The sequence below is a fragment of the Cervus elaphus genome, chromosome 27, assembly GCF_910594005.1.
Source record: "Cervus elaphus chromosome 27, mCerEla1.1, whole genome shotgun sequence".
In the NCBI taxonomy this organism is placed as follows: domain Eukaryota; kingdom Metazoa; phylum Chordata; class Mammalia; order Artiodactyla; family Cervidae; genus Cervus; species Cervus elaphus.
The window spans coordinates 52,195,562-52,215,909 of record NC_057841.1 but is presented as its reverse complement, the minus strand read 5'-3'; the positions used below and the strand labels follow the sequence as shown (position 1 = coordinate 52,215,909).

Sequence of the window (20,348 nt, the reverse complement as noted above, 5' to 3'; positions counted from 1 at the left end):
TCCTTCAAGAAAATCTGCAAAGCTACTGTTATAACCAAGAAAAATTTAAACATGTTCACACTAAACACTGGATATGAATATTTCTATTTATCTGGAATGCCCCCCAAAGTGGCAACAATGCAAATGTCCTTCAACTGAGAAATGAAAAACAGAAGTGGTATATCCATACAACAGAATGTTGTTTGACCTTAAAAATTAGGAGTGAAGAATCGACACATGCAACAACATGGATAAACTTTGAAAACATCATACTAAATGAAATAAACCAGTCAAAAGATCATGGTTCCATTCATAGGAAAGTTCAGAATAGAGAGAGGCAGAGAGTGGATTAGTGAATGCCTGGGACTAGGGGCCTGATGGGAAGGGATTGGGAATGTTCTTTTTGTAATGACGACAAAGTTTTCAAGTTGATTTTGGTGAAAGTGAAAGTCACTCAGTTGTGTCCAACTCTTTGTGACCCCATGGGCTGTATAAGTCCATGGAATTTTCTAGGCCAGAATACTGGAGTGGGTAGCCTTTCCCTTCTCCAGGAGATCTTCCCAACCCAGGAATCGAACCCAGGTCTCCAGCATTGCAGGCAGATTCTTTACCAGCTGAGCCCCAAAGAAAGCCCAAGAATACTGGAGTGGGTAGTCTATCCCTTCTCTAATGGATCTTTGTGACCCAGGAATCGAACTGGGGTCTCCTGCATTGCAGGCGGATTCTTTACCAACTGAGCTATCAGGGAAGCCCTGATTTTGGTGATGGTTGCACAGTTCTGTGAACATACTAAAAATCATTGGATTATACAGTTTAAATGGGTGAACCATATGATACTTGAATTATATCTCAGTAAAGTTGTTACCCCTCCCCCCAAATTAATAAAAAGCAGAAAGCAGATGTAGAGATGCTGTTTTACAGAGAAGATGAGCAGGAACTACATTTCTTAGATCGGAACACCTGATATCATCATACTAGTCTTGATCAATAAGGTTGAGACAGGTGGGATGAGAACAGGGAGATAGCTGTGAATAGTACCATGAATAATACTATGAATTATACTGTGAATAATACTATGAATAATACTGTGAATAATACTATGTTGTGAAGAATCCTGTCCAAAAACATTTGTTTTTTGTATACCAGTGTATACAGTGTATACTGGTGTATACCAGTAGGTATACACCACCTGGGGAAGAATTCAGTACCATACATGCTAACCAATATGCATATAAATCTTTTTATTTAAAAGAGGGTTTCTCCAAGTTGTAAGCCAGATTTGTGAATTTAAGCTTCATTAAGTATAAAACAAGGATTTAACAAGAAAACATTTGGGTCTTGGGTTCATATAGGACTAGATCCTGAGAGTCAGGCACAGCAAAGAAATGAAGCCAGAAGAGAAGAGGATTAAAGAGGAAACACTTGAGCAGCTGGGTGGAAGGTCCCATCTCAAACTCGAGGTTGTCGGCTCTCTGAACTTGCTTTCCTGGGTTCTGAAGGCCTTGCCGACTGCCTGACACCTCTCATCTTTGGCCTTTTCCCTGTGTTCCTTTTCCATGAGTCGAGAAGCCTGAACATGACTCAGCAAAATGCGCCAGGCTGTGGTTGCTGAGCAGGTTGGCCAAGTAAGCCACTCAGCCTTGGAGCTTTGTAGTAAGTACTTCCAGGCCCCGGAAGAGACCGTGGTATCAACAAGAATGTTAGGATGGTCTGGGTCAGCGTTTTATGAATATGGGGTGGACCACAATCTAGGTACTCAGATCAGAGAAGGAAAGAAAATGTGTTGCTTCCAACAGGAGCACGTCCTTCCACGGGTGACACTCACTCGCAGCGGGAGTGTAGGGAGGAGTCCTCCAGTAGGTGAGGTGATACATGTGGCTTCCTGGGTCCTCACAGACAGCCGGTAACTCACTCCCCGGAAGCTGGGCTTCCCTCTCCCTGAGCACACCTGCTGCTCAAGTAGTGTTTGTAACTTACAGTTTAAAACTCCTGTGGATCTTGATAAATGACACTAAAAATAGCACTAAAAAAGACTTCCCCATTTGGGATTTTTGCAATTGAGGGGGGACTTTTTCACAACCATTACTAAAAACAGCCAGATCACAGCGTTTAAGCTTTATTAAAGCCTAGAATGTATTTTTCTTTCTTTCTTTTTTTTTTTTTTAACAATTTGAACAGCAAGCAAATTCTGGTCCTGGGAGTATTTGAGGATTGCTTTAATTAAATTAACCAGTCCCTAAAAGCCTGCGAATATTCAGAACTCAAAATCTTCCCAAAGTCAATTAGCTGCATTAAAACAGTCCTTCTGCTTGTAGGGAGACATTGTTGAATTTTTGACACAAAAGGAAGTTTATTGTAACATATGATTCTTTTCCCCCCAACAAGGAAGGTTTTTTCATAAACTACCCTGAACGGTTTCTCCTCCCCCCAGCTTGTCCTTCAAGGAAAGACAAGGGGAAACTTTTCTAAGTTGTCATCCCATGAAGCCACTGCACAGCCAATTCCTGACTCTGAGCTTCTCTTCCGTTGCTGAAAACTTCTAGCTGTTGGTAAAGATGAACCTCAAGACAGTCGACATTGACATCTAACAAGATTCTTCAGGGGCCTTTCTCCCGGGTCTCAGCCCTCTTGGATTAGACTGTTGGACTTCTCTTCTCTACTTTGCAGCACAATCGCTGTCCTTTGTTCTGGGTGTCCCTCTGATGTCAGTTCCTCAAGGGAGCTGTTTTCCTGTACTTACTTGGAAAGCTCAAAATGGGACCCCATGCAGGTATGTAGTAAAGAATCGCCACCTGACTGGTGGGCAGCTGCGTCCCCTTTTCCCAACATCATGGTTTTTTTTTTTCCCTCCCCTTTTGACTGCTGAGAGGTTTGTAGACACTCAAGTTGAAAGTTGGGCTTAAAGAGTCCTGATTTGGAAGTTGAACTGTAATTCTTGGGTTCTTGCCCACATTGACCCACCACCCCATCAGAGGGCATGTACGCTGTATCCTGTGGGGAGTGTTAAGTGCCACACCCTTGGCTGGGCTTGACTGAGGAGGGGGAAGGAGCCATATGGCACTTTACCAAGGAAACCCTGGCTTTGGGTAAGCTACTTTCTTCCACTTTGTACAGGTTATTGGGCCTGGAAAGTGGGTGGAAGAGTGTTGCCTCACCTGCCTCCCATGGTCAGCAGGAGGGTAAACTGAAGTTGTAGATGTGATCGTGTTGTAAGGTAGAGTTGACATTGACTGCTGTGAACTTTGATCATCCCTGTTACCTAGTTTTTCTGTTTGGGTAACTCTTGGCCACTTGCATCTGTGCAATATAAAAAGGCCTTGAAAGAGGGCAGGGAAGTGAGCAATCAGTAGGAACTATCTGTTAAAGATCTCGGTTACTCTCTCACCTAGCACTGTAACTGCAGGTCCTGTGATCCTCTCCAGAAGGTAGTCGATTTGGGGCCTGAAGCTGCTGTTGCAGAAGTTCAGAACTTGATATAAGTGTACAGTTGACGCTTGAACAATGTGGGGTTTAGGGGCGCCAACTCTTTGCACGGATGAAATTCACATATACCTTAGAGTTGGCCCCTGCTGTCCGTGGGTGCTCCCATTTAACCTGCCATAAGTTTTGCAATACTGTAGTATTTACTACTGGAAAAAAAAATCTGCATGTCTCTGTTCCCGTGCAGTTCGTACCTGTTGCTGAAGGGTCAGCTGTAGTCGGTTCATCTATTACTTTTTAAAATTTATTTATTTATTTTAATTGGAGGCTAATTACTTTACAATATTGTAGTGGTTTTTGCCATACATTAACATGAATCAGCCATGGGTGTACATGTGTCCCCCATCCTGAACACCCCTCCCATCTCCCTCCCCATCCCATCCCTCAGGGTCATCCCAGTGCACCGGCCCTGAGCACCCTATCCCATTAAAATGGTTTCATCTGCCATCTTAACAGCTCACGGAGTGGATGCAGGTGGGGAAGATGCCTTGGCTGAGCTCAGAGGAGTGGGGCTGGCACATTTAGACCTGCAAGTAGCATTTCCAAGATAAGACAAATCTAAGAATGCATCAAAAGTGTAGGCTGAGAGAAGGGAGAAGCCTTTCTCAATTTTACTTTTGTTAGGGATATTTCTGAAAGCGACGAGTTTTCCTGACAGCATAATGAATTATTGACTTGCTTTCCATTATTAGGTCTTTCAGCCCATGAAAGTGAGTCTTCCTTTAGAGGACTCAGAAGTGGTTAGAGACCCACTGGGTATTTCAGGACCCACAGACTTGGGATGTTGTAGTAAAGAAACCCACGAGTGAGTGTGCTACTGATAAATAACCAGAGCTACCATTCAGGTACATTTGCTCTGAGCCCAGCAGTTCCGTGTAGATAATTCCAACAGTATCTACTAAGCTATGAGGTCAGTTCTGTCTCTGCTTGAATGCCTTCAGTCTGAAGCAGATTGTCTTATGAAGTGACCTCTCATGTGCTTGAACACATGATGTGTTTGAAGGGCCCTTGCCTCATAGAAAGAGTGCTGGGCTGGAATGTCCAAGCTTGTGCCCTCGGTGGTCTAATTTTTTTAAGCTGTGTAGGGAAAACACTGTGAAGGTAGAGCCTTTATTTTTATAGCTGAGTAAAGCTCACAGCAGAATTAGCCTAATGTGTTTAATGATGTTCATAATCATTGTGCTACATGATAATTTAGGCATAAATATTAAGTAGCTGACACAAATGACTGCAATTAGTAGTACCTTTCTGTAGCCAGACTATCTTTTGCATTCTCTTTTTTCACTTAGAGTGCGTGTTCATTCATTGTGAACTGTTGGAATGCCTCTGGGCACCAGCCTCTGGTTTGTCCTCAGTCTGCCCTGGGGCCTGTCAGCTGCTAACACAGCCCAGCGCTTTCCCACCTCCACTCCATCCTGAGTGTCTCATACGTGAAAGGCTGGATAAACAGTTTCTGGGCCAGGAGGCTGGGGTGGTTGCATTTAGGAGATGAAGGCTACAGAAGAAGCGAAACCCTGTGAGAGCCTCTCTGATGGGGACCTGTGAGAGCCTTTGGAGCAGCTGGAGGGGGAAGATGGATCCGCAGATACTGTCTCTTGAGCCAGCTTTTTCCCCTCTAGAAGAGACTCCCCAGAACAACCAAGGCAGATTCAGCTTCAGGCCCAGGCACTGTATAATTTCATGGCCACATGAGAGAACCATGAACTTTCAAACCAGCCAAGGGATGATGATCCTGGGTGCCCAGACCAGCAGCATCAGCATCACCCAGGAACTTACTAGAAAGTACATCTCAAAATCCTTGCCCCACTAAGGGCAATGTTGGACTATTCAGGGCAATAAGATGCAGACACTGTGAGAGTGTCATTTAGTCTTCTGGTGAGCTTTGAGGCCTGAAAGTTTATATACCAACTTGAGCTACAGTGTTTTCTAGTGGAGAGAACCTTGCCCCCTATCCTAGGAGTCTCTGAAATCTACCTCCCACCTCCACCAGCACACTTAGTGATGCTTCTTATTGGCCCTTGAAAAATGCAGCAGGACTGATGAAATGTAGGCATGGTTTCCTTGAAAGTCATTGTTATTAATGCTGTGCAAAGAGGCACGATTTTGCAATCAGGAAAGGACAGACATTTTTAAAAGGGAATAAGGGACTCAACCATTTCTGTTCCATGTGAAACATTTAAATGTATCAAATATAATATGTACAATTGCAAAGGACTGATCATACTGAACTTATCAAATTATTTTAGGGGTTTGTGATAGAGTAAATATAAGGCATGGTTAATGCATTAGTGGCAGATCTAATAATAACCATAATTTTGAAGTAGTGATGAGTGTAAATATTTAATGATATCTGCAGCAACTGTAATATAATATGGTGTCAAAGTCACAGGTTCTGCTAATTCTGCTCCCTGTTTTTGACTGTATTCTTTTTTGTTTTCTTTATTTTTTAAATTGAAGTATAGTTGATTTGGGGCTTCCCTGATGGCTCAGATGGTAAAGGGTCTGCCTGCAATGCAGGAGATCCAGTTTCAGTCCCTGGATTGGGAAGATTCCCCTGGAGAAGGGAATGGCTACCCACTCCAGTATTCTTGCCTGGAGAATTCCATGGATAGAAGCTACAGTCCATGGGGTTGCAAAGAGTTGGACATGACTGAGTGACTAACATAGCTGATTTACAGTGTTTTGTTAGTTTCTGGTATATAGCAAAGTGATCTTGTTGTATATAGATATTTTCTGATTCTTTTCCATTATAGGTTATTGCAAGATATTGAATATAATTCTCTGTACCATACAGTAGGAGCTTGCTTATATTACATATGGCAGTGTGTGTCTGTTAATCCAGTGTGTATCCCTCCCCACTTGGCCTTTTGGGAATCATAAGTTTGTTTTCTGTGTCTGTGTGTCTTTTTTATAAATAAGTTCATTTGTGTAATTTTTTTTAGATTTCACATTTGGCTATATTCTTAATTGGCGGACATGTTAAAATTGTTAGAATTTAGTAAAACTAAGTAGAGCTGTGCTTTTTATTCCATTTAAGTTCACGGATCCCCCTGGATTCTCTTCACGGGCGTGTTGGGAATTTGTAGACCCTGGGTGCGGAACACTTGAAGTGGGAGACAGAGTGAAGCTGCTGATTTTCCCCAATGAATGGGCACAGCGGGCAGCAGCACGCTCCGTAGTGTTTGGGCGTCTGTGTGCTTCTAGCTCCAGTGCTGGCCAGTCTGCACCGTTGTTTCCACTGGGTGGGTGTCAATAACGTAAATCTAGTCAATGAGGACACTCTGCTTTGATTCCTAAGTGATCTGTAATAAACCATTAACTGGAACTTAGACTTACATGTAAAGGCTCCTATAGTTTGCAGCCAAGAAGAACGGTTAATAGACTCACACATTACGAACTGTTTAGCCTCTTAAAGTTAGTCTTTGTTTTAAGGTCAGTGTTACATGATATTAGGCTAATAGCAACCATGAATAAGTTACAAGGTATTTGAATGTCTACAAGTACCTGAATCATGACCCATTTAATTAAGCTGTTGAGCAGTGGTTCTTAATCCTAGCAGAACTAATGTTGTAGCAGAACATCAGAATCCTTGTGGAATTAAAAAAAAAAGAAAAACAAATATCTGGGCTCTACCCCCAGAGGTTGTGATCCAGGTGATCTGTTGTGGAATCCATCGGGGGAGTTTCCTGAGCTCCACATGTACGTGTTTCTAGTGTGCAGCCAGGGCTGATGAACATGTGATGGTTCTTTGTAGTCCAGTCGTTGCCAGAGGCCATGACTTGCCTGTTGGGGTCTGAGTGTGCTGAACTTCACCTCTTCCTGAACATCGTTTCTCTTTTGCCCTTTCCTCAGCCCGGCGCCTCTGCCTGGAGTGCCTCTTGGGATGAATCACGAAGGGCCCGGGGTGCTGCAGGTGCTGGTGTGGACACAGGCCCCAGTGTCTCATGAGAGGGTCTCAGTGGGACCCGCGTGCGGGCTTGCTCAGCTGTGTCCGACTCTTCGCCACCCCATGGACTATAGCCCGCTGGGCTCCTCTGTCTGTGGAATTCTCCAGGCAAGAATACTGGAGTGGGTTGCCATGCCCTCCTCCAGGGGATCTTCCCGACCCAGGGGTTGAACTCACCTCTGACTTATGTATGTTCAAATGAGTGTTTTGGAAATATCTCTCCAGCGGCAATGAGGAGAATGGATTGAGTAGGGGCTGACATAGGCAGAGGAGGACCAGTTATGATGCTGTGAAAGGATCCAGGAGAGAAAGGATGAGGGACAGGACTTAGGGGATGGATTAAAAAGAGGATCCAGGCAGTACAATCAACTTTGCCTGGTGGTGTAAGGAACAGGAAAGAGTCAAAGGCCCTTTCCAGATCCCCCTCTCTTTGCCGTGTGGGGCGCCAAGCCATGTGCTTGAGGAGAAGGACGAGGAGCAGACTGGAGGTGGGCTGGGGAGCTTGGTTCTGGGTGTGGAGGCTTTGAGGGGAGAGCTATGCAGCCTCTGTGTGTCATTGTTGCTGCGCATTTGTGCTTGGCTCTTGGGAGAGATCTGGGTTGGGGTGTAAATCTGAGAGTGGACAGCTTTGGGGTGGTATCTGTAGCAACGAGGTAAGATGCAATCATGTTAGAGGCAACCGGGAGAGGTGAGAGGAGATGCAGAAACTGACGTGCAGGGCTGTCCTAAATTTAAAAGATGAATGGATGAGGCCGGATCTAGAAGAGAAATCGAAGACCTTGTATCTCCTGGTAGCCTGGCAGAGAAAGTGCAGTGTAGAGAAAGAGGATGGGCTTTAGACTGAGGTGCTCAGATGCACCTGGCTTCAGATACTACCGAGCTAGACTGCTGACCCATGAGAAGCCTTTTTACCTGAATATTACCTGGATGTGTTCCTTTACTGTAAAGTAATTCCCAGCACCAAGTGGAAGAGAGCTTCAGAAGGGTTTATTTGGTACTGCAGATATCCTTGCCCGGATAATCCCCTAGACCAAGGAGCCTGGTGGGCTACAGTCCAGGGGGTCACAAAGAGTCAGCCACGACTGAGTGACTAACACCCATACACACCCTGTAGGGTACAGATAAGTGTACATCATAGTTTACCCCCAACTAAGATAACATTTGACTTTCCTGGTGACTCAGACGGTAAAGAACCCGCCAGCAATGTGTGAGACCTGGGTGTGATACCTTGTTTGGGAAGATCCCCTGGAGGAGGGCATGGTAATCCAGTCCAGTATTCTTGCCTGGAGAATCCCCATGGACAGAGGAGCCTGGGGGACTACAGTCCAGGGGGTCGAACAGAGTCAGACACGACTGAGCAACTACGCACAGCACAAGATAACATTAACCAAATCATTCTGTTAAGTATAAAATCACAGGAAACACTTGCCTCTGATGTTCAGCTCAGTTGCTTAGTCGTGTCCAACTCTTTGCGACCCCATGGACTGTAGCACGCCAGGCCTCCCTGTCCATCACCAACTCCCGGAGTTTACTCAAACTCATGTCCATCGAGTCAATGATGCCATCCAACCATCTCATCCTCTGTCGTCCCCTTCTCCTCCCGCCTTCCATCTTTCCTAGCATCAGGGTCTTTTCAAATGAGTCAGTTCTTCACATCAGGTGGCCAAAGAATTGGAGTTTCAGCTTCGCATCAGTCCTCCCAATGAACATCCAGAACTGATCTCCTTTAGGATGGACTGGTTGGATCTCCTTGCAGTCCAAGGGGCTCTCAAGAGTCTCCTCCAACACCACAGTCCAAAAGCATTGATTCTTTGGTTCTCAGCTTTCTTTATAGTCCAACTCTTGCATCCATACATGACTACTGGAAAAACCATAGCTTTACTAGATGGACCTTTGTTGGCAAAGTAATGTCTCTGCTTTTTAATATGCTAACTAAACCCATATATTTCTGAGTTTTCAGGGGTATTTCAAGATTAGCAGGTACCTGCAGTTGATATGAACTATTTATTAATATACCGCACAGCTCAACTATAACCTGGATCCTGAATCAGAGTTCAGGACTAGCAGGAGGTCTTCGGGCTCATCTTCCAGCCCTTCCAGTTTAAGAGCAGAGATGCTGGGACATCTCCATCCACACCGAGGAGACCCCCACCCCGTTTCAGTCTCACTCTGCCCTGCTTATCTTCCAGTGAGGGGTGGGCTTGACTGAGTTCCCAGAGGTCCTTTCTGTGATCCTTTCACATCTGAGAGGAGACAGCCTCTCCTGGGAACAGCAAGAAAGTGGAAGGAGACGGATTCATTTCACTGCTACTTGTATCACACTACACCTAGGAGGTTTATAAATAGAACTTAGCACCCAGAGGGCCACTGTGAGACTGAAGTGGAAAAATGATACTTGGATATGAAATGCGCTAAGTACTTAGCCCCCGCGTTGTCAGAAGGTTCAATTTCATCTTATTGACTAGGCACTTAGGACTCTGACTGCTAACTACCAATTAAGCAGTTTTCCATGAATATTTATGGCTGCCTTCCCGATTGACTTGATTTCTAGACTGTGAGCACACAGCCCTGCCTGGGAGAGGGGAATGTGTGGCAGGTAGGTCACTGGTGCCTGATGGCAGAGATGCTCAGGGATGCTGCTGTGCCTCCCTCACACCCCAAGCCTGCCTGGGCCCCAGACATAGGCACCCTCTCTCTAGCTGCCCAGGGCATATCTCCTCATTGCCACATTGAACCTGGCTTTCTTGTTGGCTGGGTTTATGGGATCTCTGGTTTGGCACTTTCTGGCCCAGCCCCTTCTCACAGCAGAATGGTTCTTTCTCATGCTCCAACCTTGGAAGAACATCTTTAACTTTAGGCTCACTGTAACTGTGAGGCTCTGTTTAGAGCCCCAAATGGCCTCACTCTAATTTTCTGTATCTTTCTTACCTAACTTGTTGTTGTTCTGTCGCTAAGTCGTGTCCAACTCTTTGTGACCCCATGGACTGCAGCGCCCCAGGCTCCTCTGTCCTCCACTGTCTCCAAGAGTTTGCTCTAATTCATGTCCATTGAGTCGGTTATGCATCCAACTATCTCAGCTTCTGCTGACCCCTTCCCCCTTTACCCTCAATCTTTCCTAGCATCAGGATCTTTTCCAATGATTCGGCTCTTCACATCAGGTGGCCAAAGTATTGGGCTTCACCTTCAGCATTAGGCCTCCAATGAGTATTCAGGGTTGCTTTCCTTTAGGATTGACTGGTTTGATCTCCTTGCAGTCCAACGGACTCTCAAGAGTCTTCTCCAGCACCAAAATTCGAAAGCATCAATTCTTCAGCACTCAACCTTCTTTATGGTCCAACTCTCACATCCATACATGATTTCTGAGAAACTATAGCTTTACCTAACTTCACCTCCATCCTAACTTATCTCTGTCCCCAAACCTTACTTTTCCCTTCCCATAGAACCCAGTTTTTTTTTCTCCCAATATGACTCTGCCCTCTACCTGGCTTTTCCTGACTTTCCCACTCTAATGGGGTTTTGAGATTATTTTGTGTTAATATAATTGTGTTTGTATCCCGAGGCATCATGTTTCTTTTTTATTGTTGAGTCCTAGAGAAAATATCATACCATATATAGTATTATCATTTTTTTTTAAGCTGGCATGCTGCTAAGATTCATTTTAATTGTCTTCCTAGTATGTCTCCCAGTTATTAACTCTGTCCATGGTACTGACACAAATGTCTGTGTTAAACAGAAATTCTTGATTAAAAATTCTTTGTATCCCCATTGTCTGGTGCAGATCTTTTTTTCTTTTTTAACCATAGTAGATGGTCTGCATTGTGATGATGGTGTTGAAAATGTAATTACAGACTAGACAGACATAGACAGGCAAGAAACAATAGATTGATTATCCCATTAGTGACTAGACTGTATTCTACTGACACACCTAAATTTTCAGATGATTTGTTACTGGAGTGGGAAATGATGGAGGGACTTAATGATGTGTGTTCAGAGACAGGCTGTCCTTTCTGTTGGGCGAGGCTAAGGCCGGGCTTTCCCTCCTTCCTGTTTTGCAGCTTCACTGTGTGTCAGGGGCTTTGGCAGGTCTTGTTCCCACCTCTTCATGCCTCTCAGGGAGTGCCCAGTCCACGGAACGAGGGCTGCACCTCTCTGAAGCTTGGGGCTCCCACAGGTAGCCCCTTTCCCATTGATGAGCTCCGGAGAAGGAACTCAGGGAAGGAACCACAGTTTGGTTTCCAGGCTGTAAATTGTACACCTCTAGGGGGCACCGTGGCCTCAGCCTCTAACGACCACCATCCATGATAGCCCTTGCTATCTTGACACAAACCAGGCGCTGGCCTGTCCATCCAAGCCCTGCATCTGAGACTGGCCATCATGGAACTTACGTTCTAATGGGAAGACAAGGATAGAAGGAATGCTAAGTAGATAAGGAAAATATTAGTAAACTGTATGCTGAGTGCCAGGAAGATGGGGTGGTCAGGGAGGGGCTTCTGACCACCCTAAAAGAAGTGATGTTTTAATTGAGGAGGTGATGCTGAGCCAGCCAGCACTGACACCTGATTCCTGTCTAATGTCTCAAGGCTGGAATTATTGGAGGGATTCACCAAGGGATGCTTGGTTACACACGAAGGCACTATAGTGGTGGTATAGAGTGTCACAGCACACCCCAGTGGGAAATTGTTTGGGGTTAAGGAAGTCTGTGTTCAAGTTTGCACTTGGTGTCTTACTAGCTGAGAACTCGAGGAATATCCCCGGGTCTTCCCAAACTTCGTTTTTATCCTTGTTAAAAATGAGAAGACTGGGGGACTTCCCTGACAGTCCAGTGATTAAGACTCCAAGCTTCTACTACAGAGAGCATGGGTTCAAATCCCTGGTTGGGAAACTAAGATCCTGCATGCCATGGCCAAAAGATAAAATAAAAACACAGGGATATCTTAATATTCATATTATTAAAATGGATTTTTAAAACTGAGAAGACTGGCACCCAGTAGTCTTGTGAGTCTTAAACAGAAGACTCTTGAGAGTCCCTTGGACTGCAAGGAGATCCAACCAGTCCATCCTAAAGGAAATCAGTCCTGAATATTCATTGGAAGGACTGATGCTGAAGTTGAAACTCCAGTACCTTGGCCACCTGATGTGAAGAGCTGACTCGTTTGAAAAAACCCTGATGCTGGAAAAGATTGAAGGCAGGAGGAGAAAGAGACGACAGGGGATGAGGTGGTTGGATGGCGTCACTGACTCAATGGACATGAGTTTGAGTAAACTCCGGGAGTTGGTGATGCACAATGAGGCCTAGCGTGCTGTAGTCCATGGGGTTGAAAAGAGTCGGACAGGACTGAGGGACTGAACTGAACTGACTGAAGCAAGGGGTAACAGCTAAATGTAAATTGGTGGTGGTAATTAATTACAATGAAAAGTAGTAATGTGTGAGTGGTGTAAGGCTGTTTGAGTACCAGGCACTGAGAGTTGTGAGATCAAAGAAGGGAAAATCAGTTTGAACTGAAATAGCTTCAAGCAGATATAAAGTAGGAAGGAATAAAGAAGTAGCCTCATGTGGCTTGAACGGAGTGAACAAAGAGAAGCGTGGCACATGATCAAGCTGGAAAGAGAGGTGCTGGTTCATGGAGAGTATTGAACATGATCCTGGAGCTGGGATCTTAGAGGGCAGAGGAGTGCCATTGGACAGCTTAAAGCAGGGGGCGAGGTTTGACCCCATATTCACTACAAAAGGTCATCTAAGGAGGATGTGTTGCTATTACAGGAGGATGACAGCAAGGGTTAGAAAGCTGTTACTGTATGCTTGTTAGAGATGATGGCTGGGACTCAGAGGTCCAGAGAACAGAGCAAAGTGTCTTGGGAGGTGAATTTAGTGAGACACACGGGCTTGAGGGGAAGGGAGGAATCCACAGTGACACCCAGGCTCCTGGATGAAGTAGGTGAGTGCAGGCTGGTGGCCCTTAACACGGAAAAGGCTTGGGGTGGGGGAACAGGGAGTGATGGAGAGTCTTTGGTGCTAGAAATCCTGCAGGTTCGGGGTTAAAGCCAGTGCCTGCTCTCCAGGAGCTCTCAGTTCAGTGACTGGGGTGTGGCCGCATGGTGGCATTTAGAGCAGGGGTTCCGGGGTGAGGGTACTGATGTTACACATGTCAGAGATGTGCTGGCCTCGTTATCACAGCCGGGTGGTGTATCTGGAGCTCCTCTGGGGCTTCCCTCAGTCGGAGACGGCTGAAGCAGTGCTTCCTGATGGTTCTGTGCCTGTTGCTGGTGGGGAGGTCAAGGGTGATGGTGTCTTCTCTGCAGAAAACCCAAACAAGACTGCACTTCAGCACGATGTCCCCAAAGGCCCTGCAGTGCCTCCCTGGCTGATCAGTACTCTGCAGTGGGGACCTCAGGTGTCTTGACATCCACCTTTTTCCACCCCCTTTCCCCCCCTCCCAGGGGCCCCCACCCAGATATGGGGATGGAGAGGAGGTTGGCCTTGCTCGGGGAACTCCAGGTGCTGCAGTGGTTTGGTGGGAAATTTTTACTGGACGAACAGGAGGCTGAGCAGCAATTAAATCTCGCCTCTCAGGTGTCCAAGATGGGGATGCAGTGTGAGCCCAGGGGGATGGGAGGTGGACTTGTTGGTTGCTGGTGTTTTGCGTGGGGGCTGGAGAGTGGCTGGTTCCCAACCGGGGAGTCTTGTGCTGCTGCCTGACGCCCAGGCCTTCAGGGGTGTTTCCTGCCTTCCTGGGGACAACCTGGGCCTGAGTCACAGCTGGTGCTTCAGGGTATGAAATGCCATGGCTGTGGGTTAGTTTCCCTAAATATAGGCAGAACTCACCTTATTGCCCTCCCATGTATCGTGCTTGACAGATTTTTTAAAAACAAACTGAAGGTTTGTTTCAACCCTGTGCCAAACAAATCTATCAGCACCATTTTTTCCAAACAGCGTTTGCTCACTCCAAGTCTCTGTGTCACATTTTGGTAATTCTTGCAATATTTCAAACTTTTTCACACTATTTCTATTTGTGATGATGATCTGCGATCAGTGATACTTGATGTGATATTGTTACTGTTGTGGGTGCTACCAGTCACACCCATGTAAGGGGGTGAATGTAACTGATAAATGTCTTGTATGTTCTGACTGTTCAACCAGCTAGTCGTTCCCCCAGGCTCTCCCTACCTCCTCAGACCTCCCTATTTTCTGAGACACAATATTGAAATTAGGCCGATTGATAACCCCACATTGGCTTCTAAGTGTTCACGTGAAAGGAAGAGTCTATCCCTGCAGCAGACTTCATTGTTGTTTTATTTTAAGAAATTGCCACAGCCACCCCCACCTTAAGCAACCACCACTCTGATCAGTCAGCAGTAAAACCCCCAACAACCAGAAGACTGCAACTGGCTGAAGGCTCAGAGAGTGCTTAGCATTTTTTATCCAAAATAAAATGTTTTTAAATTAAAGTATGTGCTTTTTTTTTTTTTTTAAGGCATAATGCTCTTATGTACCTTCTGGGCCTCCTGCATTACAGGCAGATTCTTTACCATCTGAGCTACCGGGGAAGCCCCTTAATAAATTACATTATAGTGTAAATGTAACTTATCTGCACTGGAAAACCAAAAAATTCACATGACTTGCTTTATTGCAGTATTCTCTTTGTTGGGATATTTGCTTGATTGTGGTGGTCTGGAAATGAACCTGTGGTATCTCCAAGGTGTGCCTATAAAGGAAACCTCACCTGGCTCAGGAGAAAAGGATTTCTTGAAAAGCAAACAGACCCAAGTAGTAGGCTAAGTCATGTCTGTAATTGGGCTGAATGGATGGAGCCATACATTGGTTGTGTTTTTGAAGGATATTGGGTAGAATTCCGTTCTTAGTAAATATCTCCCCCACAGCCAACCCTAAGTAATGGAAAATTGAAACTGAGAGCTTTTCCGCACCCGTACTTCCTGTTACAATTTTGATCATGGAATCATCAAATGTCAGAGATAGATTAAAATCACTGGGGGAGTCCCAAGTTGCAGCCGTGTACTTGACAAGATGAAAAGACAGAGGTCCAAAGAAAAGAAGTGACCCAAAGTCACACAGCAAGTAAAATGACCACGCAGGGCCTGACATCAGTGTGAGGTGAGATGGGACAGTGCCTTCCAAGTGGCACAAATCAGGTGACATGAGACTTCAGAAGGCAGAGAAATAACTGCCTGCTGGGATGCCTGAGATGGGTCAGGCTTTGGACGTGGGTCGGGCTTCAGTGGAAGGGTGTAAGTTGCTGGTGATTTCCGGTAGAGTGAGAACCATAAATGGCAGTGGTGGGAAAGTGTGCAGTTGGAGAGACTGACAAGCAGCCCATTTTGGCTGGATTGCAATACCCTCATCTTATATGAAATGTAGAGATCGTTTCATACAGTCTTGCAGCAAATCTGTAAGATGATATCCTCTTTAATGTGATTAAGGCTTACAAAGAGCCTGCCGATAGCAGAGCCAGAACTCAGACAAGATCTTTAGACCGAAGGGCCAGTGTTCTGTTCTTAGCACCATAGTTTGCCCATGCTTGTCAAAGGTTTTAGTGTTGAGATGTGCATTGTGATGGGGTTCAACCATTCAACTAAGGACTCTGGACTTGATTCGGTAAGGGATGGGTAGTTACCTTGCTTTGAGTGGGGAAAGCACACCTAGAGCTGTGCTTCAGACACTCAATCTGGCAGGAGTGTTAGGAAGAATTTAGAGACCTAGGTGGTCCCTAAGTCTAGGTGACCACTTAGAAGAGAGTGAGCATGGTTGGAGATCAAAGTCGTAAGAGACTGGACTGAGATAATCTGAGGGTCACAGAAGTAAACTACCTTGTCCAAAGTCAGACAGCTAACCAGTGGGTGTGAGGTTCAAAATCAGGTGGTTTTTACTGCCCATATTCTTGTCCTGGGTTCTCTAGCTGAAACGGAAGCAAAGCTAATGTGTGTAGAACAAAGTGATGGTGCTCTTGCCCGTCATCCCCAAGGTCAACTTATGGGTGATTACAGATAGTCCAAGATACATATGTCCCCCTTCCTCTGGGTCATAAAATAGGGTATGTGGCATTTGTAAGTCCTTCTCAGAACTCCTTTCTTTCTCCCACTTTCAGATCTGTGCAAATGTATGAAGGAAGTTGGGCTGTTTCCACGCCATCCCTCACATTTATCCCTAATTTGGGCTCAGACCCTTGTCAACAGGGTCCTTGGAAGGCGAGAGTGCCTTTACATGGCCAGCAACTGACCAGGGCCTTTTCCTTTTCAGAGACGAGAAGAACCAGTCCATCATAGTCAGCGGGGAGTCTGGAGCCGGCAAGACGGTGTCGGCCAAGTATGCCATGCGCTACTTCACCACGGTCAGTGGCTCGGCCAGTGACGCCAACATCGAAGAGAAGGTCCTGGCATCCAGTCCCATCATGGAGGTAAAGCCATCCCAATGTCCATAGCCTCCTTGGCTGGAGCTCCTTCTGCTGGCAGTAAGACTGCTTAGCGTCCAGCCTCACGTGGCTGGTCACAGGGTTCTTGGAGGTCACTCACGTGGCCAGCAGTCTCACCTCTTTCCGAGAACCCATTGTCTGCTGTTGAGGGAAATTTGTCAAAGGTGCCCCTAAAACCGCAGATTTGGGAATCTTCTGACCTGGAAGCCCAGGTCCCCGGTATTGGATAGAGTGTTCCCTTCATGTCTTCCTTGTCCCTTGACTCTGCCGGACAGTGTCATGACAGTCCTTCCCTGTCTACAGCCATCTCTGGTGTCCTTTCCCCTCCTGCCATCCTATGTCAGCAAATCAGTGTCCCACTGAATCCTTCCCACACGGTGAGGCCCCACTGAATCAGGAGGGCAGTTCCCATGGGGTGAGGTTCAGGTCAGTCGCTCAGTCGTGTCCAACTCTTTGCGACCCCACGAACCGCAGCACGCCAGGCCTCCCTGTCCATCACCAACTCCTGGAGTCCACCCAAACCCATGTCCATTGAGTCGGTGATGCCATCCAGCCATCTCATCCTCTGTTGTCCCCTTCTCCTCCTGCCTTCTATCTTTCCCAACATCAGGGTCTTTTCAAATGAGTCAGCTCTTTGCATCAGGTGGCCAAAATATTGGTGTTTCAGCTTCAACATCAGTCCTTCCAGTGAACACCCAGGACTGATCTCCTTTAGGATGGACTGGTTGGATCTCCTTGCAGTCCAAGGGACTCTCAAGAGTCTTCTCCAACCTAGATAAAAGATCCCCCTGTTTCCCAAAAATGTTTGGACATTTTGTCTTTTGGGGGGAGATAGAGTCAAATGCTCTGTGACAACATATAATCTATTGAAGAGTCTCAGAAAATTGTTCGCTGAGTTGGCATGAACTGGCCAGGGCGGGTCCAGTCTCTGTCTTCACCGCCTGCACCTCCCCCACGGTGGCCTCAGAGCAGCCGATGCTAGTGCGGGGTCAGAGATATTTCCAAAACTTAGGTCTCACTAGAGCGAACCACATTATAGGGACAGAACTCCATTTCTCTGTTTCCACCTTTCCTCTGTAAAAGTGTCCTTCTGATGGAGTTGAGCTAAATGGCTGCACCATCCCTGGGCCAGCTTTGATTTCCTGCCTCCAAAGATGAGGCCCTTCATTCTTGCTTGGGCTGCAGTCTGGGAGCAGCAGGCCCCTCTGTCAGCCCCGAAAAGCCCCTTGATTTTAGTGAGAGGAAATTCAGTTGAAGCCGAAAGTTGCCAAAATAGCTTCAGATTTCTCCACATAGCCTTGAGCCCATCAGGTAAGGCACACGGCATCAGTGTGGTTGGTCCTTCAGATTATTTTGGAGCTGGGGGAACGAGACACTGCCTGGACCTTCTCACAACCTCTCTTGCTCCCTCTGCCTTTACCAATTGAAGGAGTAGATTCTGAGTCTTAAATCATGGAGGCTCATCAATTAACCAAGCACACTTTTCTACCTGGAGAATCTGGACCTGGATTCCTGCCTGGAGAATCCCATGGACAGAGGAGCCTGGTGGGCTACAATCCATAGGTTTGCAGAGTCGGACATAACTGAAGAGACTTAGTATGTTTGTAGACAAAAGCAAGTTTCAGTATCTATTCTTATATGAATTGGGAAATGGTCAATAAAGCTGAAGGCATTTTTACCAAACAGATTAGAAACAGGAAAAAAACCTTTTATTTGATTACAGTTGTTCTTAAACTTGACCGTGCATCAGAATCTCCTGGAGTGTTTGTGAGAGCTGGTAACTGGGCATTACTCCCAGAGTTTCTGATTCAGAAGGCCTGGGGAATCTGCATTTAGTTTAAGTTCCTTGGTGATCCTGATGATGCTGGTCTCAGTCCCACACCCACTGGGAAACATTTATCGAATAAATGTTAAGAAGGTAGGAAGGATTTACTGGAAAATATGAACGAAAAGGAAATAATCCCCCTTGATCCCACAGCCTGCTGATAATTGTTCAATATTTTGGTATATTTCCTTCCAGCTTTTTCACTGACTATTATATTAATAGGATTAACCATGTCCCTTTATCATTTAGCTTCTTATGAACTCATTGGCTACAGACATACACTGATAGATGGCTTTACCATTATTTAACTCCCTGTTGTCAGACATTTAGTTTGTAGCCCTTTGCTCACAGCATTTGTTTAAAGCCTCAAGGTGGAGGCCAGGCCATGGGCTGGATTTGGGAGATGATTGTGGATGTGAGCCCACTCCTCGCCCTTGGCTGTCTCCTGCACTTACATGGCGGCAGCGAAGACAGCACTCTACAGTTAGCATCGTGAATCATCTCGGGTGAGAATGAAACCAGGATTTCAGCTTTTCCTTTGAGTTTCAAAATTCAGAATTACTACAACAAAATTTACTTTGTAGTAGTCAGATTGCCAAGACACAGAGTGCCTATTCTTTTGGAAGTAAAGTAGTGATCTGTACAAAACAGTGAAGGGAAGAAACCCGTTTGATCCCTGGTGACTGAAGGCAGTTCTTATTAGCCAGGATGGGGGAACTTCATGAAGACAGACCGCCTCATAATTAAACAGGTACAAGACACAGGCGGGATGTGTTTTTTTTTTTTAATTTTGTTGTGGTAAAACGTACATAATAGAAGAATTAACAACCGTTGAAGTGTACAGTTGATTGGCATTCAGTACACTCACAGCATTGTGCGCCGTCCACCACCACCACCCGTTCCCAGAATGTTTTCACTATCCAGACAGAAACTCTGTACCCACTGAACGATAATGTCCTGTTCTCCCCTCTGCTCTGGTAACCTCTGTTGTAAATTCTGTCCCCACGAAGTTGCCTCTCCTGTGTCTCTCATGCAACTGGAATCATAGACCTCACTCCTTTGTGTCGGGCTGATTTCACTCATTTCACAGCGTTCCCAAGGGTCATCCCTGTTGCAGCACGCGTCAGTACTTGGTTTCCCCTTTTATAGCTGCGTAACATTTTGTTGCATGTATATACCACATTTTTGTCTATTCCTCTGTTGATGGATAGTTGGGTTATTTCCGCTTTATTGGCCAGTGTGAATAATGCTCCCATGAACATTGGGGTGCACCTAACTGTTGGGGTCCCTGCCTTGGGAATACTTCTTAAACGACCGTGATCTGAAGTGATCTGATGTTTCCAGTGTCTGTTACAGCCTGAACAGGCTGGTGGGCTGCTGGGAAGGCATGGAAGAAGTGTGAGGGCAACGTGTTCACTGCAAGAGGAGGAGGAGCGTGTCCATGAACCAGCCTGGTCTTGCGTGATGTCATGTGAACAAAGGCTACAGTGGTTTGGGGGCAAAATGTTAAATTTCCACAGCTAAGCAAATTGCTACTTTGGAAATAATGTGAATAAACCCAGAGGGCTCATTCTGTCAACTATGGAATTTTGTTATCATAGAGGCTATCCCTTGGGCTATTGTTAAGTGTTACATTTGAGAGAAATATCAGATATGAACATGGAAAGGAAGCATTGTTGCCCAGAAGAACTCA

At 45.8% G+C, this 20,348-nt stretch overlaps 1 protein-coding gene across 2 annotated transcripts in view; it reads left to right on the top strand.

The window, feature by feature from the left end:
- The window catches only part of MYO5B (myosin VB), a 337,892-nt gene that overhangs the window by 182,016 nt on the left and 135,528 nt on the right, over window positions 1-20,348 (top strand). For both annotated transcript variants that reach the window (XM_043888876.1, XM_043888875.1), the window contains exon 5: window positions 16,659-16,815. In XM_043888876.1, the coding sequence (XP_043744811.1) occupies window positions 16,659-16,815 (157 nt within the window). The remainder of the gene's footprint in view (window positions 1-16,658; window positions 16,816-20,348) is intronic.